The 24471-nt window shown below is 50.4% G+C and overlaps 2 protein-coding genes and 1 long non-coding RNA gene across 8 annotated transcripts in view; 2 read left to right on the top strand and 1 right to left on the bottom strand.

Annotated features, from left to right (window-relative positions):
• The window catches only part of SNRPA (small nuclear ribonucleoprotein polypeptide A), a 17988-nt gene extending 6511 nt beyond the window's left edge, over positions 1 to 11477 (top strand). For all 4 annotated transcript variants that reach the window (XM_032172858.2, XM_032172856.2, XM_032172857.2 and 1 more), the window contains 5 exons: positions 3543 to 3715; positions 5566 to 5745; positions 9006 to 9179; positions 9679 to 9767; positions 11096 to 11477. In XM_032172858.2, the coding sequence (XP_032028749.1) occupies positions 3543 to 3715; positions 5566 to 5745; positions 9006 to 9179; positions 9679 to 9767; positions 11096 to 11255 (776 nt within the window). In that variant the 3' untranslated portion in view covers positions 11256 to 11477. The remainder of the gene's footprint in view (positions 1 to 3542; positions 3716 to 5565; positions 5746 to 9005; positions 9180 to 9678; positions 9768 to 11095) is intronic.
• Positions 11478 to 14263: 2786 nt separating this feature from the next.
• On the bottom strand, positions 14264 to 24335 carry LOC131381046 (uncharacterized). 2 transcript variants are annotated; one of them, XR_009209464.1, is made up of 3 exons: positions 24236 to 24335; positions 21912 to 22033; positions 14264 to 16982 (listed from the first exon to the last, which is right to left on the bottom strand). It is a non-coding gene; the product is annotated as an uncharacterized LOC131381046 (long non-coding RNA). The 2 variants fall into 2 exon arrangements; XR_009209465.1 differs by having other exon boundaries at positions 21924 to 22033.
• MIA (MIA SH3 domain containing) lies at positions 17046 to 23881 on the top strand. 2 transcript variants are annotated; one of them, XM_032172853.2, is made up of 5 exons: positions 17046 to 17853; positions 21926 to 22058; positions 22141 to 22274; positions 23364 to 23474; positions 23788 to 23874. In XM_032172853.2, exons 2-5 carry the CDS (start codon positions 21929 to 21931, stop codon positions 23809 to 23811), a joined length of 399 nt encoding a protein of 132 aa, XP_032028744.1. In that variant the 5' UTR covers positions 17046 to 17853; positions 21926 to 21928; the 3' UTR covers positions 23812 to 23874. The 2 variants fall into 2 exon arrangements, with proteins under 2 accessions (XP_032028744.1, XP_032028743.1); XM_032172852.2 differs by lacking the exon at positions 17046 to 17853 and having other exon boundaries at positions 20331 to 22058; positions 23788 to 23881.
• Positions 24336 to 24471: the final 136 nt, after the last annotated feature.

The following is a 24471-nucleotide window of genomic DNA, read 5'->3' as shown; positions in this document are numbered from 1 at the left end:
TGCCCTGGGATCCTCCCCCCCCGGCCGCCCCACAATGTTGGATTATTAGGGGGGGCCGCCCCTCCCCCCGGTTTTTTTTTTTTTTTTTTTTTTTTTGAGATGAGATGGAGTGTCGCTCCGTTGCCCAGGCTGGAATGCAGTGGCGCGATCTCAGCTCACTGCAACCTCCACCTCCCGAATTCAAGCAATTCTCTGCCTCAGCCTCCTGAGTAGCTGGGATTCCAGGCACCTGCTACCACACTCGGCTAATTTTTGTATTTTTAGTAGAGACGGAGTTTCACCATCTTGGCTTTGCTGGTCTCGAACTCCTGACCTTGTGAACCACCGCACCTGGCCAGAACCCTGGTTCTTTAGGACAGTGACAGCCCAGAGTAGTCAGGGCCATCATGCAGGAAGCTTAGGCAGAGTGTTGAGGGCTGGGATTGGGACCTTAGAAAGACAGAGGGATCCATTCAGCTTCCTGGAAAAGGAGACATTTTGGAGAGCCTGCCAGGTAGAGTAAGCAGTATTTATGTTATACTGAGGGAGAAGAGCGGTCTTAACTTGGGCCAGCTTGTGCAGATGTTTAGGGGCAAAAGAGCCTGGCGTATTCTGGGTATTACAAGTAGTTTTGAGGCCTGTAAATCATGGGGAAACTTCCAGTGAGCTGTGCACTAGTGGCTCATGGCTATGAGGTGTTGGACTTTGCCCTGAGGGTGTTGGGAAGCCAGACTGCTTCCCTGTCTTGGCTGCCTCCCTGGTGGAATATCCTCCCAGCTGTGGAGGGTAAATGCGAATGGGCGAGGGGAGGCTGGAGAATAGAGAGAGGCCCAGAGTCCCGTGGAATGAGTGAAGTCTGAGTGAGATTCATGGGGATGGAGTATGGAGAGGAAAACCGGAAATGTCACCACCAGGAGAATTTTTGACTAATTGCTTAAAAACAACCTTGACTGCTGTCCCTGCCCCCACCCAACCTACACACATTTTCTTGCTTCTTTTCTAGCCTAGTATCTATTTTACCAAGTGGCTTCTGCTTCAGCTCAGCTTTTTTTTTTTTTTTTTTTTTTTTGGAGACGGTGTTTCGATTTGTCACCCAGGCTGGAGTGCAGTGGCACAATCTCTGCTCACTGTAACTTTTGCCTCCCTGGTTCAAGCTATTCTCCTGCCTCAGCCTCCCAAGTAGCTGGGATTACAGGCGCCCTCCACCACGCCTAGCTAATTTTTCTTTTTTTTTTTGGCATTTTTAGTCGAGACGGGGTTTCACCGTCTTGGCCAGGCTGGTCTTGAACTCCTGACCTCACGTGATCTGCCTCAGCCTCCCAAAGTGCTGGAATTATAGGCATGAGCCACCACGCCTGGCCAGTTTTTGTGAAGGTTGGAGTCCAGTGGTGGGATCATGGCTCACTGCAACCTCTGCCTCCCAGGCTAGAGTGATCCTCCCACTTCAGCCTCCCAAGTAGCTGTGACCACAAGGCATGCACCACTATGCCTGGCTAATTTTTGTATCTTTTGTAGAGACAGTTTCACCATATTGCCCAGACTGGTCTTGAACTCTTCAGTGCAAAGGATCTGCCCACCTCGGCCTCCCAAAGTGCTGGGATTACAGGTGTGAGCCACCATACTTGGCCATCTCAGCCATCTTCTTTGCATAAGACATTGGTACCCTTTGCAGATCTGGGTGGTGAGAGGGAGTCCATCCTTGTGAGCTTGAATCTCACTTGCTGTCAAGTGATGCCCTTTGCTGTTGAGATGTGGTGGTACCGGGTTCAGATGGAATACGTGGACTGGGCTCTGCCATAGCCTTCCTTGTGCCCTCCAGATTGTTGCCCTGGGCCAGTGAGGAATCCTCTGAGAACCTGTTTCCAGTAAAATTGGAAGAGTCATAGTTGCCACCTGATGGGGTTGTTGTGAGGAAGTGAAGTTACCTCCATAAAGCATTTGATGGGGGTGCGATGACTCATGCCTGTAATCCCAGCACTTTGGGAAGCCAAGGCAGGAGGATCACTGGAGCCCAGGAGTTCAAGACCAACCTGGCCAACATAGGAGACTGTGTCTACAAAAAATAAAAAATTAGCCGTGCTTCGTGCTGTGTGCCTATAGTCCCAGCTCCTTGGGAGGCTGAGGTGGGAACATTGCTTGAGCCTGGGAGGTCAAGCCTGTAGTAAGCTATCATCATGCCACTGAACTCCAGCCTGAGCAGTAGAAGGAGATCCTGTCTTAAAAAAAGAAAAGGCACTTGATGGTATCTGTAGTCAAATGTTTGTAGCCAGGTGTGGTGACACACTCTTGTAATCCCAGCACTTTGGGAGGCCAAGGTAGGCTAATTGCTTAAGCTCAGGAGCTCAAGACCAGCCTGGGCAACATAGCAAGACCCTGTCTCTGCACAAAATCCAGAAATTAGCTGGGCATGGTGGCATACACCTGTGGTCCCAGCTACTCCATAGGTGAAGTGGGAGGATCGCTTGAGTCCAGGAGGTTGAGGCTACAGTGAGCCATGATCATGCCACTGCACTCCAGCCTGGGTGACAAAGTGAGACCTTGTCACCAAAAAAAAAAAATGTGTGGTGGAGTCTGTGCTAGGCATGGGGATACTGCAGTAAACAAATGGGACAGGCTTATAGCTCCTCAGGCAAGATAAACAAGTTAACGTACCATGACAGGAGGTGGGAAATAGTCATGAAAGAAAAGGGAGTAAGAATGACATGGGAAGAAATTTAGACATGGTGGTCCGAGGTGGCAACATTTCCTCTGAGACTGGGTGACTAGGAGGAGGCCACCGTGTAAACCTCAGGGGAGGGATGTTCCACGTAAGGGGAGCAGCCAGTGCAAAGGCCCTGGGGCAAAATTGGTGTGTCAGACCTGGGGGCCAATGTGGTTGGGAACTCAGGAGGGCGGTGGAATGTGGGCAGGGATGAAGTGGGGGAAATCTGCCAGGGCCACATCATGCAGGCCCATGTCAGGGTGCTGGTGGCAATGAAAAGAATCACTCATTTATTGAGCGTTTACTATGTGCTGGATGCTGTCCTGAGCACTTTGCATGTATGTGCACATGTTCGTTATATAGCAGCTCTCTGTAAGCACATCTTACAGAAGAGTGTACTTGGCCACTTGAGTGGTTCCTGGCTGCTTCTGTGATTGTTAGGTCTTGAGAGATTATGGACCCGAGGCATTCTGGGTACCCCGTCAATTGGCTGATGGTCCTCTATCTGGGCTGCGCTTCTTCTAAAAAGGAGAGCTCAGGCTGGGCGCGGTGGCTCACGCTTGTAATCCCAGCACTTTGGGAGGCCGAGGCGGGCGGATCACGAGGTCAGGAGATCGAGACCACGGTGAAACCCCGTCTCTACTAAAAATACAAAAAATTAGCCGGGCGTGGTGGCGGGCGCCTGTAGTCCCAGCTACTTGGAGAGGCTGAGGCAGGAGAATGGCGTGAACCCGGGAGGTGGAGCTTGGAGTGAGCCGAGATCGTGCCACTGCACTCCAGCCTGGGCGACAGAGCGAGACTCCGTCTCAAAAAAAAAAAAAAAAAAAAAAGCGCTCAAAGTTCTTTTTTTTCCCCACTGCAGAGCTAAAAAAGTCCCTGTACGCCATCTTCTCCCAGTTTGGCCAGATCCTGGATATCCTGGTATCACGGAGCCTGAAGATGAGGGGCCAGGCCTTTGTCATCTTCAAGGAGGTCAGCAGCGCCACCAACGCCCTGCGCTCCATGCAGGGTTTCCCCTTCTATGACAAGCCTATGGTGAGCATTGTGGGTATGGAGGCTGTGTGGGTGTGTGAAATGTTGTAGGAGACTGGGCGGGCCTGGATTAGAGGAGGGGATATTACGGTTCATTCACCAAGGTGAGGCTGGACCAGGCTCCCATTGCACCTTGCCTCATTTAAAAACCTTTTTGTTGGCCGAGCGCAGTGGCTCATGTCTGTAATCCCGGCACTTTCGGAGGCCGAGGCAGGCGGATTACCTGAGCTCAGGAGTTCGCAACCAGCCTGGGCAACACCGTGAAACCCTGTCTCTACTAAAATACAAAAACTAGCTGGGTGTGGCAGCATGCGCCTGTAATCCCACCTACTCGGGAGGCTGAGGAAGCAGAATTGCTTGAACCTGAGAGGCGGAGGTTAAGTGAGCCGAGATCCTGCCACTGTACTCCAGCCTGGTCAACAGAGTGAGACTCCGTCTCAAAAAAAAAAAATAAATAAATAAATAAATAAATTATTTTGAGACAGAATCTTGCTCTGTTGCCCAGGCTGGAATACAGTGGTGCAATGTTGGCTCACTGCAACCTCCACCTCCCAGGTTCAAGTGATTCTCCTGCCTCAGCCACCTGAGTAGCTGGGATTACAGGCACATGCCACCATACCCGGCTGATTTTTGTATTTTTAGTAGAGACGCGGTTTCGCCATGTTGCCCAGGCTGGTCTCGAATTCCTGAGCTCAAGTGATCGGCCTGCCTCAACCGCCCAAAGTGCTAGGATTACAGGCGTGAGCCACTGTGCCACACTAAGAATCTTTAACATACCTTCCCCTACTGAATAAGCACCATGAAAGAGGGGTTTTTGTCTATTTTGTTCATTGCTTTATTCCCAGAGCCTCGAATGGCGCCTGGCATCTGGCAGGTTCTCCTTAAACAGCTAAGTGAATGAGATTGAACCTGGAAGACGGAAGTGTATTCTTGTGTGACAGGAAATCCCCCCCCACTGCACTCCTCTCTTAGCCTTGTCTCCTCGGTCCTTTGGCCTGATGTTTATTGCTGTTTCAGCTTCCCTTAAAAATACCAACAGCCTTTCTACTGAACACTTGGCTTACTGTGTGTCAGGTACTTTAACTCATTTAATCCTCACAACAGTCCTTTGAAGTGGGAAGTATCATAATCCCTGTTTTTCAGACAAGGAAGTTAAGGCCAAGATATTTCTGTGTTTCTCAGTAAGCTCCTGATAAGGTCTGATTTTTTTTTTTTCTTTCTCTGTTGTCTAGGCTGGAGTGCAGTGGTGCGATCTCAGCTCACTGCAACCTTTGCCTCCCGGGTTTAAGTGATTTTTCTGCCTCAGCCTCTTGAGTAGCTGGGACTACAGGTGTGCGTCACCATGCCCAGCTAATTTTTGTATTTTTGGTAGAAATGGGGTTTCCTGGCCAGATGCAGTGGCTCGTGCCTGTAATCCCAGCCCTTTGGGAGGCCGAGGTGGGTGGATCTTCAGGTCAGGAGTTCGAGACCAGCCTGGCCAAGATGGTGAAACCCCGTCTCTACTAAAAGTACAAAAATTAGCCGGGCATGGTGGCAGGCGCCTGTAATCCCAGCTAGTAGGGAGGCTGAGGCAGAATTGCTTGAACCCGGGAGGCAGAGGTTGCAGTGAGCTGAGATTGCATCACGGCACTCTAGCCTGGGTGACAGAGCAAGACAATGTCTCAAAAAAAAATAGAAAAAGAAAAGAAAGAAAGAAATGGGGTTTCGCCATGTTGGCCAAGCTGGTCTCCACCTCCTGGCCTCAAGCGATCTGCTCGCTTTAGCCTCCCAAAGGGCTGGGATTACAGGCCTGAGCCGCAGCACCTGGCCCCTGATAAAGGTCCAATTTTGAATCTTGGCTCTCTGTTTGGTAGCGTATCCAGTATGCCAAGACTGACTCAGATATCATTGCCAAGATGAAAGGCACCTTCGTGGAGCGGGACCGCAAGCGGGAGAAGAGGAAGCCCAAGAGCCAGGAGACCCCGGCCACCAAGAAGGCTGTGCAAGGCGGGGGAGCTGCCCCCGTGGTGGGGGCCGTCCAGGGGCCCGTCCCGGTAAGCCAGGCCCTGGAGACTAGCCCTCCCACTGCCAGGCCTTCCTCAGCCACATGGACTGGCTTTGGGAGGACAGGGTCGGGAGAGTTCTTACCTTGGGGCTTCAGACCCCCCCTTTCCATTTCTTTATAGAGATGTGTTTCTGTCTCTCTTTTGGGGGTACTGAGCACCTAGGTGATGCTATCTCCTTTCGAAACTCTTGTTCCCTCCTTGTGACTGTTTCTCAAGGTCTTTCTTCATGGCTGTGACTTGGTTTTGCTCTCTCCATGGCCTTGATTTTGTCGCCTGTGTCTTGTAACTCATTGTGCATGTAGAAAATCCAAGTGTCTACTAAGCAACTGTTAGGATTAATAAGTGAACCTAATTTAGAAAGGTCGCTGGATATAAGGGCAATATGGAAAAAATTAGTTTTATTATTTATTTATTAACATTATGTTTTGAGACAGGGTCTTACTGTCACCCAGGTTGGAGTGCAGTGGTGCCATCACAGCTCACTACAACCTCCGCCTCCCAGGCTCAAGTGATACGCCTCAGCCTCCCTAGCAGCTGGAACTGCCAGTGTGTGCCACCCCACCCAGCTAACTTGCATTTTTTGTAGAGACGGGGCTTAACCATACCACCCAGGCTAGTCTCAAACTCACTGTCTCAGCCTCCCCAAGTGCCAGGATTACATGCATGAGCCACCATGGCCGGCCCCCAGTTGTATTTTTATGCCAGTAACAGACCAGTAGAGTTCACATTGAAAAGTAGCACCGAGGGGTAAATCCAACAAAAGGTTTGCAGAACGACTACACTGAAATCACAGAACGTAGCTGGGAGAAATCAGAGACTCAGCAATGGATAGGAAGCCTCGGTGTTTACTGTCGAGAGGTCAGTTCCATCCAAATTAATTGAAGATTCAACGTGATTGCGATCAAAATCCCAACAGGAATTTTGGTAAACACTGGACACTGATTGGCTCTTTTCTAAATGTGTGGAAAGACAAAGCCAAGCCAGGCGAGGAGAATAAAGCACCGGGACCTGCATGACCAGGGGAAGCTCCAGCAACCAGGCCAGGCCCAATGGCTCGTGCCTGTAATCCCAGCAATTTGGGAGGCCAAGATAGGAGGATTGCTTTAGGTCAGGAGTTCAAGACCAGCTTCTATAAAATAACAAGACCTCATCTCTACAAAAAATAAAATAGAAAACCGGGCGTGGTGACTCATTCCTGTAGTCCCAGCTGCTCAGGAGGCTGAGGTGGGAGGATTGCTTGAGAACTGGAGGTCAAGGCTGCAGTGAACAGTGGTTTTGCCACTGCACTCCGACCTGGGTAACAGAGTGAGACCTTGTCTCTTTTTGTTTGTTTGTTTGTTTTTGAGAGGGAGTCTCAGTCAATCTGTCTCCCCAGGCTGGAATGCAGTGGTGCAATCTCGGCTCACTGCAACATCTGCCTCTCAAGTTCAAGTGATCTTCTGCCTCAGCCTCCCAAGTAGCTGGATCACAGGCACATGCCACGAGGTCCATGTGCAAAAAAAAAAAAAAAAAATCTGCAGCAACCAACCAGGATGATATACAATTGGCAGAAGGGTAGGAAGACAGACCAAAGGGACAGGATGAAGAGTCTAGGCACAGCCACACTTGTACAGTTACTTGATGTGTGATCAGGGTACCACTGCACTTCACTGGGGAAAGGACTTTTTTCCCCCTAGTTCATGATGTGGGGCAGTTGGATATCTGCAAGGGGAAAAAATTAGCCCTACCTCATACTATATGCAAAATATAACTTGAAGTGAATTGCAGATCCAAATGTGACAACTCACAAAATATAGTTTCTTTTTTCTTTTCTTTTCTTTTTTTTTTTTTTGAGACAGAGTCTCGCTCTGTAGTCCAGGCTGGAGTGCAGTGGTGCAATCTCAGCTCTCTGCAACCTGCGCCTCGCGGGTTCAAGTGATTCTCCTGCCCCTGCCTCCTGAGTAGCTGGGACTACAGGCATGTGCCACCACACCCAGCTAATTTTTGTATTTTTAGTAGAGATGGGGTTTCACCATGTTGGCTAGGCTGGTCTCGAACTCCTGACCTCAAGTGACCTGCCCTCCTCACCCTCCCGAAGTGCTGGGATTACAGGCATGAGCCACTGCACCCGGCCCTCACACAATAAAGTTTCTAGAAGAAAACAGGAAAATGCCTAAATGACCTTGATGAGGGCATGAAAAGTGGAAACATCCTGTTTTCCAAACAGGATACAAAAAGCACTGAGTACAAAAGAAAAGATGGACGAACCAGGCCCACTCCTTAGGTCTCTGAGCCTCCGTGTCTCTCTGGCTTTCATGAGTCTCATGGCTCTGACTGGGTCATGCTCTATTCGGTGCCACTCACACTTTCTCCAAGTTGGTGATGGTGTCTGGATTACTGTGGGCTCCTGTTAACCTCTCTCCTCTTCACTGCACCTAGTTTTCTGTCCACTTTTGACTTCAGATTGTGATTCCAGCCCGAGTGTGCTGCTTGCCATCTGTTGTCTTCCCTCTTCCCCTTGCTGCCACGCGTTTCGTTCTGCACCTGCCCTGAGTGTCCCTTTTCATCACTGCCCTCCTTTGTTTTTGTTTTTGTTTTTTTGAGACAGAGACTTACTCTGTTGCCCAGGCTGGAGTGCAGTGGTGTGATCTCGGCTCACTCCAACCTTCTCCTGCCAGGTTCAAGTGATTCTCCTGCCTCAGCCGCTCTAGAAGCTGGGATCACAGGTGCCCACCACCACGCCTGGCTAATATTTGTATTTTTGGTAGGGACAGGGTTTCACCATGTTGCCCAGGCTGTTCTCAAACTCCTGACCTCAGGCTATCCACCTGCCTCGACCTCCCAAAGTGTTAGGATTATAGGCGTGAGCCACCGCGCCCGGCCTACCACACATTTCTTTCTGCACCTGCCCTGACTGTCCTTTTCCACCTCTCCCCTCCTTTGATTTTGTTTCTTAAGAGACAGGGTCTTGCTCTGCCTCCCAGGCTGGAGTGCTGTGGCACAATCAGGGCTCACTGCACGCAGTCTTGACCTCCTGTGCTGAAGTGATCCTCCTACCTCAGCCTCCCAAATAGCATTTAACTCTTTCTGATTTAATGTCCCACTAGACCCTGGGTCTGTTTTGCTCTGTCGGGCCCTCTTTGGGTGCCTTTTTCGCCTCTTTCTAGGTGTTTTTCCTTACATCTCTCACCCGCTGGGTTTCCTCTCATGGCCTCTTCTCTGCCTCCTGGGACTGCTGTAACCACGCACTCTCCTCCCTCTCTCCACAGGGCATGCCGCCGATGACTCAGGCGCCCCGCATTATGCACCACATGCCGGGCCAGCCGCCCTACATGCCGCCCCCTGGCATGATCCCCCCGCCAGGCCTTGCACCTGGCCAGATCCCACCAGGGGCCATGCCCCCACAGCAGCTTATGCCAGGACAGATGCCCCCTGCCCAGCCTGTGAGTATCTAGTCCCACCCACCAGGTCTCATAGTCAGAATACAGGACTAGAAAGGGACCAGTTGGGGGGCTATTGTAGGTTGGGTGGTCTGGGCAGGCCCCCTGAGGAGGTGGTACTGAATGAGGAAGTAGCAGTGGGGGTGGGCCCTGGGCAGAGGAATTAGCATGCCGGTTTCAGGGTCTGGAAGGTTAGGGTAGGCTGGAGTGGTGCCAGCACCTAGATTGATTCCATGAGCTATCGAGTGCCTCCTTATGTGCCAGGCCCCGTTCTGCACCGTAGGGCTGCAGCAGGGACTGAGATAGAAACCTCTGCTGTTCTGTGGCCTATAGTCTGTAGGGGCAAAGAGGTGGGAGGCAGACAGGCAACAATATGTGGTATGTTGGGTGGAAGTACCAGAGTGAATTCAAGCAGTGTGAGGGACGGAGGAAGGGGCAGTACTATGGGTCTCCCACTGGACTCAGGGCTGTTGTGCTCACCGACTCCCCTACAACCCCGCAGCTTTCTGAGAATCCACCGAATCACATCTTGTTCCTCACCAACCTGCCAGAGGAGACCAACGAGCTCATGCTGTCCATGCTTTTCAATCAGTAAGTGGGGCCTGTGGCTGGGTGGTCCCTGGAGGGTGATGGCCAGGAGGCATTTCCATGGAAACAGGTCTCAGAACTCTGCCAGCAGAGCCCTGAGCCAAGTAAGGCTTTGCAGGAGGGACAGCGACCAAAGATGTGAAAGGGGGAGGCTGTGGCTGGGCCCACGGCCTGTGGGGGACGTGGGGATGAGGCTGGAAAGGTCTCCATGGCCAGGGCTTGCTGGCTTTTTTCAGCCTTATTTGAGGGCTGAGGGAGTCCAGGCTCTGGGCCTCATTTTCCCAGCCCCTAAAATGGGGGCATGCAAGGCAAGGTATATGTAAAACTACACTGAGATGTCCTTGAACACTGGCTAAGACTGGCAGAAGTCAGCGTGCTCAAAAATAGCAAGTGTGGGAGATGGGGATGCATGAACTCTTGTGCCAGGCGTCAGGGTGGAGTCCGGTGCGGCCGACGTGTAGAGGGGTTGTTCACCATTGTTGAGTGAAGTTGTGGGTATGGGTGAGTTCATCTGGTGGTTCTGTTTCAGGGGCTGTGAGTGGGGCATTCATCACAGTGTTTGTGGTGGGGAGTTGGAGGCTGTCCGGGAGAAGGGATGGCTACATGCAGCATCTCACCATGCTGTACTGCGTGGCACTGAGAACACAAAGCGCAACTTTATAATAGTGCCGAGAGGAGATTGTGAGAACCTGAAAAATGCAGAAAAACAATACCACATTTGCAGCCTGTCCACAAAGCTGTATGTTTTGTGAGAATGCCGATGGAAAAAAGGATACCTAGTAAACATGAGGATGGCTGCTTAATGGAGAAAGAAGTGTGGAATGAGAAGAGGGACATTAGAGAAACAGCATATCAGAAAAGTGAGAGTAAGGCCGGGTGCGGTGGCTCATGCCTAAAATCCCAGTATCTTGGGAGGCTGAGGCAGGTAGATCACTTGAGGTCAGGAGTTTGAGGCCAGTGTGGGCAACTTGGTGAAACCCCTTGTCTCCTAAAAATACAAGAATAAAAATGGAAAAAGTGAGAGTATTGGTTATTATTGGTGTGGCGGGTGGGTTATGATTTAGGAAGGGCCCAGGGGACTGCGGTGTACTGTTTCTTGATTTAGGTTGCAGTTGCATGGGTGTTTGTGTTTAAATTTTTCATTGAATGCTATGTTTACATTAGAGTTTTTCAACTTAGTACTATCTGCATTTTGAGCTGGATAATTCTGAGTAATGGGGCCCTGTCCTGTGTATTGGAGGCTATTTGGCATCATTTCTGGCCTCTGTCCACTTGATGCCATTATGTTAGGGGGAAATGCTGAGTCCCTGAGGTCTGTCGTTCTCTTTCAGGTTCCCTGGCTTCAAGGAGGTCCGTCTGGTCCCCGGGCGGCATGATATCGCCTTCGTGGAGTTTGACAATGAGGTACAGGCAGGGGCAGCTCGCGATGCCCTGCAGGGCTTTAAGATCACGCAGAACAACGCCATGAAGATCTCCTTTGCTAAGAAGTAGCACCTTTTCCCCCCATGCCTGCCCCTTCCCCCGTTCTGGGGCCACCCCTTTCCCCCTTGGCTCAGCCCCCTGAAGGTAAGTCCCCCCTTGGGGGCCTTCTTGGAGCCGTGTGTGAGTGAGTGGTTGCCACACAGCATTGTACCCAGAGTCTGTCCCCAGACATTGCACCTGGCGCTGTTAGGCCGGAATTAAAGTGGTTTTTTGAGGTTTGGTTTTTCACAATCATTTTTCTGTCTGATTTTCTTGTTCTTTGTGGTTCCTTTCCCTCCACCTCAGCAGCACATCCTGGGTTTTTGGACCTCTTGGCATTTTGAGGTTTGCAACCTTGGGGAAACACAGGATAGTGTAGTAATATTGTTCAAACTTGGATTACAATTACTGCTTTGGCAGTTTTGTATGTTGTCCCAATTCACAGCAGGAAATGGAATCCTAGGTCAGGAAATGGAAAGTCAGGGCTGCCACGTACAGTTAGGCAGGTTGGGTACTGCACAAGAGTGGCACTTTTTAAGGGCACACCATTCACTTTGTAGGCTTGTATGTTTATGCCACCAGTTTTCTAACAGATGACAAGAGTGTTAAGGAAGAGGTGTTTCTTCACCTTTTTCTACTCCACAAAAGTGCAGCCTGTTGTAGCAATGGCCCCAGAGAAACCACAGTAGGTAGTTCAAGCAGAAAGGAATTTAATACAGGAAACTTGGTGCTGCTGAAATCATGGGGACGGTGGGTGGTAGGAGTGGCAGTCTGGGTTTGAGACTCTTGAATTTGAGTTTGCAGCCCCTGAATGAGCTCCTAGCTAGAGTTCAGTGGGATGCCACTCTGACTTCCAGCAGTGCCTGGACTCATTTGGTCACTCCTGGGAAGCTACTGACTTTATGCTGGTATGAGGGGTGTGGCCGCCTCACACACAGGTGATCTACTTTCCTGGCCAGTGGCCAGCCAGGAGCCTCTGGCAGGTGCCTGGCCCCAATTCCCCTGCAGTGTCTAGCTGCAGGGAAGTCTAGGATATGTGACTTCTGGCTGTACAGCCACATACCCAACTGCAGCTCTGGATAAGAAAGGGAGATTGGGCACGGTGGCTCACACCTATAATCCCAGCACCTTGGGAGGCCAAGGTGGGCAGGTCACGAGGTCAGGAGTTCCAGACCAGCCTGACCAACATGGTGAAACCCTGTGTCTACTAAAAATACAAAGAACATTAGCCAGGCATGGGGGTGCATGCCTGTAATCCCAACTACTCAGAAGGCTGAGACAGGAGAATTGCTTGATCTCAGGAGGTGGAGGCTGCAGTGAGCCAAGATCGAGCCTCTCCACTGCAGCCTGGGCCACAGAGCGAAACTGTCTCAAAAAAAAAAAAAAAAAAGACTGAGTCAGGCGTGGTGTCTCATGCCTGTAATCCCAGCACTTTTGGAGGCCAAGGCGGGCGGATCACCAGCGGTCAGGAGTTCGAGACAAGCCTGGCCAACATGAAGAAACCCCGTCTCTACTAAAAATACAAAATTAGCCAGGCGTGGTGGCGTGCACCTGTAATCTCAGCTACTTAGGAGACTGAGGCAGAAGAATCATTTGAACCCAGGAGGCGGAGGTTGCAGTGAGTCAAGATCATGCCATTGCACTCCAGCCTGGGTGACAGCGAGACTCCGTCTCAAAAAAAAAAAAGGAAGGGAGATTGGTTGGCGGGACCGTCCTTAGCAGTTTGTCACACCCCTGTCCTGGGGAATTTTAAATTGACCAAAAATAATATGCACATGGCCTGGTGCTGTGACTCAACGCTTATAATCCTAGCACTTTTGGGAGGCGGAGGTGGATAGATTGTCTCAGCTCAGGACTTCAAGACCAGCCTGGGCAACATGGTGAAACCCCATCTCTATTAAAAATACAAAAAATTGGCCAGGTGTGGTGGTTCATGCCTTTAATCCCAGCACTTTGGGAGGCCGAGGTGGGCAGCTCACCTGAGGTCAGGAGTTCAAGACCAGCCTGGCCAACATGGTGAAACCCCGTCTCTACAAAAATACAAAAATCAACCAGGCACGGGTGGTGGGTGCCAATCCTAGCTACTCATGAGGCTGAGGTGGGAGAATCGCTTGAACCCGGGAGGTGGAGATTGCAGTGAGCCAAGATAGTGCCATTGCACTCTGGCCTGGGCAACACAGCAAGAATCTGTTTCAAAAAAAAAAATTAGCTGGGCATGGTGGTACACACATAGTCCCAGCTACTCGGGAGGCTGAGGCACAAGAATTGCTTGAACTTGGGAGGCAGAGGTTGCAGTGAGCCAAGATTGCACCACTGCACTCCAGCCTGGGCGACAAAGACAAAGCGAGACTCCATCTCAAAAAAAAAAAAAATGGTGTGTGTGTGTGTGTGTGTGTGTGTGTGTATATATATACACACACACACACAAATATATATATATATGCGCATGCGCATATTAAGACCCTTTCTCACACCAGGTACATGGAAAAAGGCAATCTTTTGGCAAGAAGATCTACCACTAAATACAGTAGGCCGGGCGCGGTGGCTCACGCCTGTAATCCCAGCACTCTGGGAGCCAAGGGGGGCAGATGACGAGGTCAGGAGATCGAGACCATCCTAGCCAACATGGTGAAACCCTGTCTCTACTAAAAATACAAAAATTAGTTGGGTGTGGTGGTGCGTGCCTGTAATCCCAGCTACTTGGGAGGCTGAGGCACGAGAATCGCTTGAACATGGGAGGCAGAAGTTGCAGTGAGCCAAGATTGCACCACTGCACTCCAGCCTGGTGACAGCGAGACTGTCTCAAAATAAATACATACATCAATACAGTAAAACATACTAAATTTTTCCTTGTTTTTTGAGATGGAGTCTTGCTCTGTTGCCCAGGCTGGAGTGCAGTGGCACGATCTCGGCTCACTGCAACCTCCGCCTCCCGGGTTCACGCGATTCTCCTGCCTCAGCCTCCCGAGTAGCTGGGACTCCAGGCACCCGCCACCATGCCTGGCTAATTTTTTTTTTTTTTTTTTTTTAGGCGGGGTTTTGCTCTGGTCACCCAGGCTGCAGGATAGTGGCGCTATTTCTGCTCACTGCAACCTTCGCGTCCCAGGTTCAAGCGATTTTTCTGCCTCAGCCTCCTGAGTAGTGGGAATTACAAGTGCATGCCACCACACCTTGCTAATTTTTGTATTTTTAGTAGAGACAGGGTTTCACCATATTTGCGAGGCTGGTCTTGAACTCCTGACTTGGTGATCCGCCTGTCTTGGCCTCCAAAAGTGCTGGGATTACAGGTGTGAGCCACCACGCCCGGGCTTTTTTTTTTCTTTTTTGAGACAGAGCCTCACTCTGTCACCCAGGCTGGAGTGCAATGGCATAATCTCGGCTCACTGCAACCTCCGCCTCATGGGTTCAAGCGATTCTCCTGCCTCAGCCTCCTGAGTAGCTGGGACTACAGGCGCCCGCCACCATGCCCGGTTAATATTTGCATTTTTATTAGAGACGGGGTTTCACCAAGTTGGCCAGGCTGGTCTCAAACTCCTGACCTCAAATGATTCACCCACCTCGGCCTCCCAAAATGCTGGGATTACAGGCGTGAGCCACTGTGCCTGGCTAAACATACTAAATTCTTATTTTCCTGCCAAGGCTCTAAGCCCAATCCTGCTCTTCCTGTTCACGAGGAATGTCAGTATTAGAAGCAGTGAAGATACAGGGCACCCCACACAGACCTCCTCCACTTGTGATGGGAAAGATGGGAACGAGAGGAATTGCCGTCTGCAGTAAATGACGTTTATTGCTGACAGGCAAGGGGAAACGTCTGGCCCGCCACACTGGCAACCACAGGCCTACTGGCTATTAAGTATGTGGATTCCATGGTCAGCTGGTCCTGGTTTCTGCCTTCTGGGGACTTCCTAGCTGTTAGTCCATAGGCAGTTGATGTCCCCAGTCTGAGTTTTGTTTACTTCCTGTGTAAAGAGTAGTCCCTCTATATTAATACCATGATGATGTTTGTACTCATTACCCATCCCCCAACACACACTCTCCCTTTCAGGCACTTAGGAAGCACTCAGTAAGTTCAGCAAATACTTGCTGGGTACCTATTGTGTGCTACATACTTTTGTAGGGATAAGGTATGCAATGATTAATAAAATAGACAATTTCCAATCTTGCGTGTGATGAAAATAAAATTGATATGGTGGGGCCAGCACACTGAGAGGCCGAGGTGGGAGGGTCGCTTGAGGCAAGGAGACCAACCTGGGCAACAAAGCGAGACCACATCTCTACAAAAAAAAAAAATAAATAAAAATAAAAATTAGCCATGAGTGGTGGCACATGCCTATAGTCTCAAGCTAGTTGGGAGCCTGAACCAGGGGGTTCACTGGAGCCCGGTTAAAGGCTGCAGGGAGCTATGATGGCGCCACTGCACTCCAGCCTGGGTGACAGAGTGAGACCCCATCTCAAAACAAAAAACAGCCTAGGTTGGCCGGGCACAGGGGCTCACGCCTGTAATCCCAGCGCTTTGGGAAGCTGAGGTGGGTGGAACACTTGAGATCAAGAGTATGAGACCTGGCCAACATGCTGAAACACTCTCTCTACTAAAAATACAACAACAACAACAAAATTAGTTAGGCGTGGTGGTGCGTGCTTGTAATCCCAGCTACTTGGGAGGCTGAGGCAGGAGAATCACTTGAACCTGGGAGAGGGAGATTGCAGTGAGATGGAGGTACAGTGGCACTGCACACTGCAGCCTGGGTGACAGAGCAAGACTCCATCCAAAAAAAAAAAATCCTGATGTGAAGGGGGTGGTGGGGTTGGGAACCGTAATGAGTGGTCCAGAAAACCCCTCTGAGAAGGTGCATTTGAGCTGAGTTCATGGTGCTTGGTGTTGGGTTTGTAGACATGGCACAGACCTAGTCTTCATCCCTGACAAACTCTTCCCTGGCCCCAAGCCTGTGTGTGTCCATGCTCTTCTAAAAAAGGCTCGGACTTGCCGGTCTAGAGGTGAGGGTCCCTGGGAGCAAGGTGGACCCTCTGGAGAAGGACGCTCAGCCTGTGGATCTCTGAAGCACACTTTGGAGGTGAGAGATGAAAAAAAAAGAGGCCGGGCACGGTGGCTCACCTCTGTAATCCCAGCACTTTGGGAGGCTGAGGGGGGTAGATCACTCGAGGTCAGGAGATCGACACCAGCATGGCCAATATGGTGAAACCCGTCGCTACTAAATATACAAAAATTAGCCAGGCATGGTGGCACGTGCCTGTAGTCTCACCTACTTGGAGGCTGAAGCAGAAGAATTGCTTGAACCCGGGAGGCGGAGGTTGCAGTAAGCTGAGATCACGCCACTGCACTCCAGCCTGGGCGACAGAGTGAGATTCTGTCTCAAAATTTTAAAAAATTAAAAAAAAAATTGTGCTTCTCAGTGGCCCTGCTCCTGTGGCTGCAATATGGAGGGAGAGTACAAAGGGTGGGCATAAAGACTGGCCTCTGTCTTGCTGTTGGGAAATCCAGCTGCCATGCTGTAAGCTTGTGTCTGGAATTGGTTCCTTCCGGTGGGTTCTTGGCCTCGCTGACTTCAAGAATGAAGCTGTGGACCCTCGCAGTGACTGTCACAGTTCTTAAAGATGGTGTGTCTGGAGTTTGTTCCTTCAGATGTTCAGATGTTATCTGGAGTTTCTTCTTTCTGGTGGGTTCGTAGTCTGCTGAGTTCAGGAGTGAAGCCGCAGAGCTTCGGGGTGAGTGTTACAGCTCATAAAGGTAATGCGGACCTAAAGAGTACGCGACAGCAAAGTTTATTACGAAGAGCAAAAGAACACGGCTTCCACAGCATGGAAACAGCCCCAAGTGGGTTGCGGCTGCTGGCTTCCGTGGCCTGCCTTTATTTCCTTATTTGGCCCCACCCACATCTGCTGATTGGTCCATTTTACAGAGAGCTGATTGGTCCATTTTACAGAGTGCCGATTGGTCCGTTTTACAGAGTGCTGATTGGTCCGTTTTTACAGAGAGCTGATTGGTGCGTTTACAAACCTTTACCTAGACACAGAGTGCTTAGAATCCTTTAGCTAGACACAGAGCACTGATTGGTGCATTTACAATCCTTCATCTAGACAGAAAAGTTCTCAGAGTCCCCTACCTGATTAGCTAGACACAGAGCACTGATTGGTGTGTTTACAAACCTTTAGGTAGACACAAAGCGCTAATTGGTGCATTTACAGTCCTTTAGCTAGACAGAAAAGTTCTCCAAGTCCCCACCCGGTTCAGAAGCTCAGCCAGCTTCACCTCTCAAGCTGTCTGTAGAGGTCCATGTGTCAAGAAAACTGAGGTCAGAGGCCCTCAGTCCGGTTCCCACAAGCAACTGAATCTCCCCGACAGCTGCCTGAATGAGTTTGGAAGCAGTCCTTCCACAGTTCAGCCTTCAGATGAAACTGCATCCCTGGCTGACAGACTGATTGCAGCCTTATAGCAGACCTTGAGCCTGAGACATTTGACCCACAGAAAAGGTGATAATTTTGGTCTTTTTTTTTTCTAAACAGGTTCTTGCTCTGGAGTGCAGTGGCATGATCATGGCTCACTGCAGCCTCTACCTCCTGGGTTCAAGTGGTCCTCCCACCTCAACCTCCTGAGTGGCTGGGACTACAGGTTTGTACCACTATGCCCAGCTAGTTTTTCTTTTTTTTTTTGTTTTTGTAGGTACAAGGGTCTCCCTGTGTTACTTAGGCTGATCTCAAATTCTTAGGCTCTAGCAATCCTCCTGTCTCAGCCTCCCAAAGTGCTGGGATTACAGGCATGAGCCGCTGCACTGGGGCAGTGTTGGTCTTAGGCTAATTATGCAGCAGGAGATACATGCATTGTGCTTTGGGAATTGAAGTCACTTCTATTTCTTTGTGGCTTCATCAGTAATATGGGGCAGGGGGCACGGTCCCCACAGCTGATTCCTGAGTGTTCTTTCTGAGTATCCTTAATACTTCACACACTATCATATATCTGAACTTTGTTCATTGATTATCTCCCCTTTAATTTTCATTCCTTGATGAATCTCCAGGGTCTGGATCAAGGCCTAGCATATTTTATGTACTCATGAAATCTTTAATGAATGAAGAAATGATTTTTCTTTTTGAGACAGAGTCTCACTCTGTCACCCAGGCTGGAGTGCTGTGGCACGATCTTGGCTCATTGCAACCTCCACCTCCCAGGTTCAAGCAATTCTCCTGCCTCAGCCTCCTGAGTAGCTGGGACTACAGGCGCGCGCCACCATGCCTGGCTCATTTTTGTATTTTTTAGTAGAGACAGGGTTTCACCATATTGGCCAGACTGGTCTTTAACTCCTGACCTTGTGATCCGACCGCCTCAGCCTCCCAAAGTGCTGGGATTACAGGCATGAGCCACTGCATCCAGTGGATTTTTTTTTTCTTTTTTTTTTTTTTGAGACAGGGTCTCACTCTCTCGTTCAGGCTGGAGTGCAGTGGCGTGATCTTGGCTCACTGCAGCCTCCATCTTCCAGTTTCAAGCGATTCTGGTTCGGCCTCCCAGGTAGCTGGGACTACAGGTGTGCGCCACCATGCCTGTCTAATTTTTGGATTTTCACCATGTTGGCCAGGCTGGTCTCAAAACCCCTGACCTCAAGTGATCTGCCTACCTCAGCCTCCCAAAGTGCTGGGATTACAAGAGTGAGCCACCATGTCTGGCTTGAATGAAGAAATAATTTTTTTTTTTTTTTTTTTTTTGGGGCGGAGTCTCGCGCTGTCACCCAGGCTGGAGTGCAGTGGCGCAATCTCGGCTCACTGCAAGCTCCACCTCCTGGGTTCTCGCCATTCTCCTGCCTCAGCCTCTCCGAATAGCTGGGACTACAGGCGCCCGCCACCACACCCGGCTAATTTTTTTTATATTTTTAGTAGAGATGGGGTTTCACCGTGGTCTCGATCTCCTGACCTCGTGATCCGCCCACCTCGGCCTCCCAAAGTGCTGGGATTACAAGCGTGAGCCACCGCGCCCGGCCTAAGAAATAATTTTTTAAAGAGTGTTTTAAAGTGGGGCTTGGTGCGGTGGCTCACACCTGTAATCCCCACACTTTTGGAGGCCAAGGCGGGTGGGTCACTTGACGTCAGGAGTTCGACACCAGCCTGACCAACATGGTGAAACCCCATCTCTACTAAAAATACAAAATTAGCTGGGCATGGTGGCACATGCCTGTAATCCCAGCTACTTGGGAGGCTGAGGCAGGAGAATCACTTGAACCTGGGAAGGGGAGGTCGCAGTGAGCTAAGATCGTGCCATTGCACTCCAGCCTGGGCAACAAGAGTGAAACAATGTCTCAAAAAAAAAAAAAAGAAAAAAGAAAAGAAAAGAAATTGCATTTCAAAGCCAGGTGCAGTGGCTCACACTTATAGTCACAGTTACTTAGGAGGCTGTGGTGGGAGGATAGCTTGAGCCCAGTCGTTCAAGCCTAAGTGAGCTGTGATTGTGGCACTGTACTCTAGTCTGGGTGATAGAGTGAGACCCTGTCTATTAAAAAAAAAAATCTTTCAGGCCAGTCACGGTGACTCATGCCTGTAATCCCAGCACTTTGGGAGGGCGAGGTGGACGAATTACCTGAGGTTGGGAGTTCGAGACCAGCCTGGCCATCGTGGACAAACCCTGTCTCTACTAAAAATACAAAAATAGCCAGGCATGGTGGCGCATGCCTGTAATCCCAGCTACTCGGGAGGCTGAGGCAGGAGAATTGCTTGAACCCGGGAGGTGGAGGTTGCAGTGAGCTGAGATTGTACCACTGCAATATGAGACTCCATCTCAAAGAAAAAAAAAAGAAAAAAAAAAAAGATAGCATAAGGCCGGGCGCGGTGGCTCAAGCCTGTAATCCCAGCACTTTGGGAGGCCGAGGCGGGCGGATCACGAGGTCAGGAGATCGAGACCATCCTGGCTAACACGGTGAAACCCCGTCTCTACTAAAAATACAAAAAAAATTAGCCGGGCGTGTTGGCGGGCGCCTGTAGTCCCAGCTACTCAGGAGGCTGAGGCAGGAGAATGGCGTGAATCCGGGAGGCAGAGCTTGCAGTGAGCCGAGATTGCGCCACTGCACTCCAGCCTGGGGGACAAAGCAAGACCCCGTCTCAAAAAAAAAAAGATAGCATAGCAATGGCTGTGGGCCTGGATGCAAGTCTTAGCCTCTCCACTTCTCCACTTCCTGGCTCTGTAAGCCTTAGACAAGTTCCTTAACTCCACACTTCCATTTCCATGTAACAAGGGGTTATAGGCCAGGCATTGGTGGCTCATGCCTGTAATCCCAGTGCTTTGGGAGGCCGAGGTGGGAGGATCGCTTGGGGACATGAGTTCAAGACCAGCCCAGGCAGCATAGTAAGACATAAAAATAAATCATCCAAGAATGGTGACTCACCTACTATTCTACTCAGGAGGCTGAGGGGGGAGGATTTCTTGAGCCCAGGAGTTTGAGGATGCAGTGAGCTATGATCACATCACTGTACTTCAGCCTGAGCAACAGCAAGATCCTGTCTCAAGAAATTAAATTAGGCTGGGCTTGGTGGCTCATGCGTGTAATCCCAGCACTTTGGAAGGCCACGGTGGGCAGATTGCTTGAGCCCAGGAGTTTGAGACAAGGCTGGGCAACATGACGAAACCCCGGCTCCACCAAAAAATACAAAAAATTAACTGGGCATAATGGTACATGTCAGTGGTCCCAGCTACTTGGTAGGCTGAGGTGGGAGGAATGCCTGAGCCCAGGAAATAGGGGCTACAGTGAACCAGGATCATGCCACTGCACTCCAACCTGGGCAACAGAGCAAGACTCTACCTCTAAATAATTATTTAAAAAAAAATGGATTAATCGGGCATAGGTGGCTTGTGCCTGTAGTCCCAGTTACTCAGGAGGCTGAGGTGGGAGGATTGCCTGAGTCTAGGAGGTTGAGGCTGCAGTGAGCCGGAATGGCACCATTGCATTCCACCTGGGCAACAGGGTGAGACCCTGTCTCAAAAAAGAAAAAAAAGGGAGGGGTTATAATCACTCCTCCTGACATGATAAAGAGTATCCATTTGAGTTCATAACAAATATGTACTTGGTGAATGCTCTATAACTATTGGCTTTTTTAATTGTCCCCATTTTACATATAAGGAAGCTGAGGCTTTGTAAGGAGAAATAGCCTAGCCCAGGTCATCCATGGGAAGCGTCTGGTGCAGAGGAATAGTGATCATGGTGGGACATTGCCTAGCCTAAGGTTCAGCATCCAATATTCAGTCAGTACTGGAGGGCTGGGCTGTTTCTCGTAATCAAAGGGCTGCCTTGTTCTCCTGCCCCACAGCACAGGAAATTCCAAGGTGGTTTTCTTTACAGGCTTCTCCACTTCTGTCGCCAGAGGGGACAGCGGAGGAGCCCAGGTACCTAAGCCGACTCAAGAGAAGATAGAATTGAATATCTCAACCACCTTGTCTAGGCCTCTGTGATTTTTGAGGAGGGGGCTGTCACTGGGAAAGTTGTGAGCTGCTTTGGACCTTATCTGGGAATTTCCTTGGGCTTACAGCCTTTACCCTATCCTTGAAATGGTTCTGGTTGTGTAGCAACTTCTAGGTGGTGTGGGCGAAGTTTGGGACTGGTTTAGGGCGGGGACAAGACCAAGAACACAAGTTTCCTTGTGCTATGGGAGAGAGGGAGGGGAGGAAATTGGAGACCCCAGCACCCCCTTGCTCACTCTCTTGCTCACAGTCCATGATGGCCTGGTCCCTGGTGTTCCTCGGTGTCATCATCTTGCTGTCTGCCTTCTCCGGACCTGGTGTCAGGGGTGGCCCCATGCCCAAGCTGGCTGACCGGAAGCTGTGTGCGGACCAGGAGTGCAGCCGTAAGAGTGGGGAGGGGAGAATTGGGGGCTTGGGCGTTAGCCTGTGTAGAGGGTGCTGCATTCCTTTCTATTCCCTCCCTAGACCCTATCTCCATGGCTGTAGCCCTTCAGGACTACGTGGCCCCCGACTGCCGATTCCTGACCATTCACCGGGGCCAAGTGGTGTATGTCTTCTCCAAGCTGAAGGGCCGTGGGCGGCTCTTCTGGGGAGGCAGCGTGAGTCTTGGGAGAGTGAAAGAGGGAAGGGTACAGGGCTGGGGTGGACTAATTATCCCCATGAAGGGAAGATTTGAGGGGGGTGAACTGAAATAGACATTGTGGGGGGATATTGTTACTTACTTTATTTTATTTGCTTATTATTTTTTAATTTTTTCCGAGACAGAGTCTTGCTCTGTCACCCAGGCTGGAGTGCAACGTCGCGATCTCGGCTCACTATAACCTTCACCTCTTGGGTTTAAGCAATTCTCCTGCCTCAGCCTCCCAAGTAGCTGGGATTACAGGCATGTGCCACCACACCTGGCTAATTTTTGTATTTTTAGTACAGACAGGGTTTCACCATATTGGCCAGGCTGGTCTTGAACTCCTGACCTCATGATCTGTCCGCCTTGGCCTCCCAGAGTGCTGGGATTACAGGTGTGAGCCACCGCCCCCCGGCGTATTTTCACTTTATTTACCAATTTTAAGGCACCTGCTATGGTCCCATGTTCTGTTCTAGACACCAAGATACAACAACAAACGATCCTTTTTATTCTAATGGAGGGAAATGAACAAAAAGCAAGGCACAAAAAATAGCAGCAGCCGGGCACGGTAGCTCACACCTGTAATCCCAAGTAAGGCCAAGTTGGGAGGATAGCTTGAGCCCAGGAGTTCGAGACTAGCCTGGGCAACATAGCAAGACCCCCCCCATCTCTACAAAAAAATTTTAAAAATTAACTGGGCATCATGGCATGTGTCTGTGGTCCTGGCTACTCGGGAGGCTGAGGTGGGAGGATTGCTTGATCCCAGAAGTTGAGGCTGCAGTGAGCCGTGATCATGCTACTGCACCCCAACCTGGGTGACACAGTGAGACCCTGTCTCCAAAATAATAATAATAATAAAAGCAAATATAAGCTGCTGTGAGAATTAACAGAGACTTATTTGGGTGGTCAGGAAGGGCCTCTGAACAGGTGACATTTAAGCTGAGATTCGTATGACAAGGATGGAGCCAGTTATGTGGAGATCGGGGAGAAGGGAGAACGCAAAGGCCTTCAGCAGGCACAAGTTTGCCATCCTCCCAGACCCTAACTTTTAACTCCTCTTCCCCAGGTTCAGGGAGATTACTATGGAGATCTGGCCGCTCGCCTGGGCTATTTCCCCAGTAGCATTGTCCGAGAGGACCAGACCCTGCAACCTGGCAAAGTCAATGTGAAAACAGACGTGAGTGTCATGGGGGCTGGCAAGAAATCTGGGGGGAGGACCCTTAGGTTGTGGGGATGGGCAAAAATGCTCCCACACTTGGCTCCCTGGCAGCCTAGGTGCGCTGGGAGAAATTCTTTCCCTGCCTCAATTTTCTTATCAGTAAAATGGGTCCAGTTGGGAGGTGCAAAGATTAGAGGGCTCTAGGCTAATTTGCATAGCCCTTGTGTGGCCAGACCTGGGCCCTGCAGCTGCAGCCTTTGCCAAAACCACTAGATCCTTTGTGGTGTGACCGCTGGTTTTCTCTCCACTGTTTCCCCTTTCTCTTTTTCAGAAATGGGATTTCTACTGCCAGTGAGCTCAGCCTACCGCTGGCCCTGCCGTTTCCCCTCCTTGGCTATATGCAAATACAATCAGCCCAGTGCAAACGGCTTGTCTCCGTGGTCTTTGGGGTGGGGTAGGGTAGGGTGGGGACTGTACAAATGAAATGTTTCTCTAGTTTGCTGAATCTAACCAATTAACCCGCTGCATGTGGTAACGTCAGTGGTTGCTAGGCAGAGTTTCACTGATGAAAGCCCTGTGCAGTAGGAGCGCTCCTAAGCTTAGGTTTCGGACACAAGCAAAGGAAAACCTAAGCAGCCCAACTAGGGGATTGTAGTGTCCTCTCTAGACCAGTGGGAGGGAGCCAGTCGGACTACGCGGAGGATATAAATCGCACAGCAAAGGTTTTCTTGGAAGATTATCTGCAAAGGGAGGTGGGAAGTAACCTGCGCCTATCTTACCAGTTTTCCTCCTTTTCGCCTTTGAGAACAGTAATCGCTCCCGCCAGCTCAAGATCAGCTCCTCTTCCAGCCTCTTTCTGTCAATCCTGCCCATGCCCCCTTCTTTGCATTTGTATCCCCTCCCCCAAGTCCGCTCCGATCCAATCCGGAGACTCGACCCTGCCCCCCGGACTCCAGACTAAATCCGTTCCTCGGCTCATCGAAGCAGCTCCGCACGTCCCTTCCCACTTGCTCAG

This window comes from Hylobates moloch, unplaced genomic scaffold (assembly GCF_009828535.3).
Source record: "Hylobates moloch isolate HMO894 unplaced genomic scaffold, HMol_V3 SCAFFOLD_13, whole genome shotgun sequence".
Classification (NCBI taxonomy): domain Eukaryota; kingdom Metazoa; phylum Chordata; class Mammalia; order Primates; family Hylobatidae; genus Hylobates; species Hylobates moloch.
The sequence above is the reverse complement of the archived record's forward strand: the minus strand, read 5'-3'. Positions and strand labels throughout refer to the sequence as shown.

Coding starts and splice junctions, on each gene's coding strand:
- MIA (XM_032172852.2), top strand. CDS start 21,860: ATGGGAGAGAGGGAGGGGAGGAAATTGGAGACCCCAGCACCCCCTTGC. Junction 22,059..22,140: donor TGCGGACCAGGAGTGCAGCC/GTAAGAGTGGGG, acceptor TTCCCTCCCTAG/ACCCTATCTCCATGGCTGTA. Junction 23,475..23,787: donor AAGTCAATGTGAAAACAGAC/GTGAGTGTCATG, acceptor TCTCTTTTTCAG/AAATGGGATTTCTACTGCCA.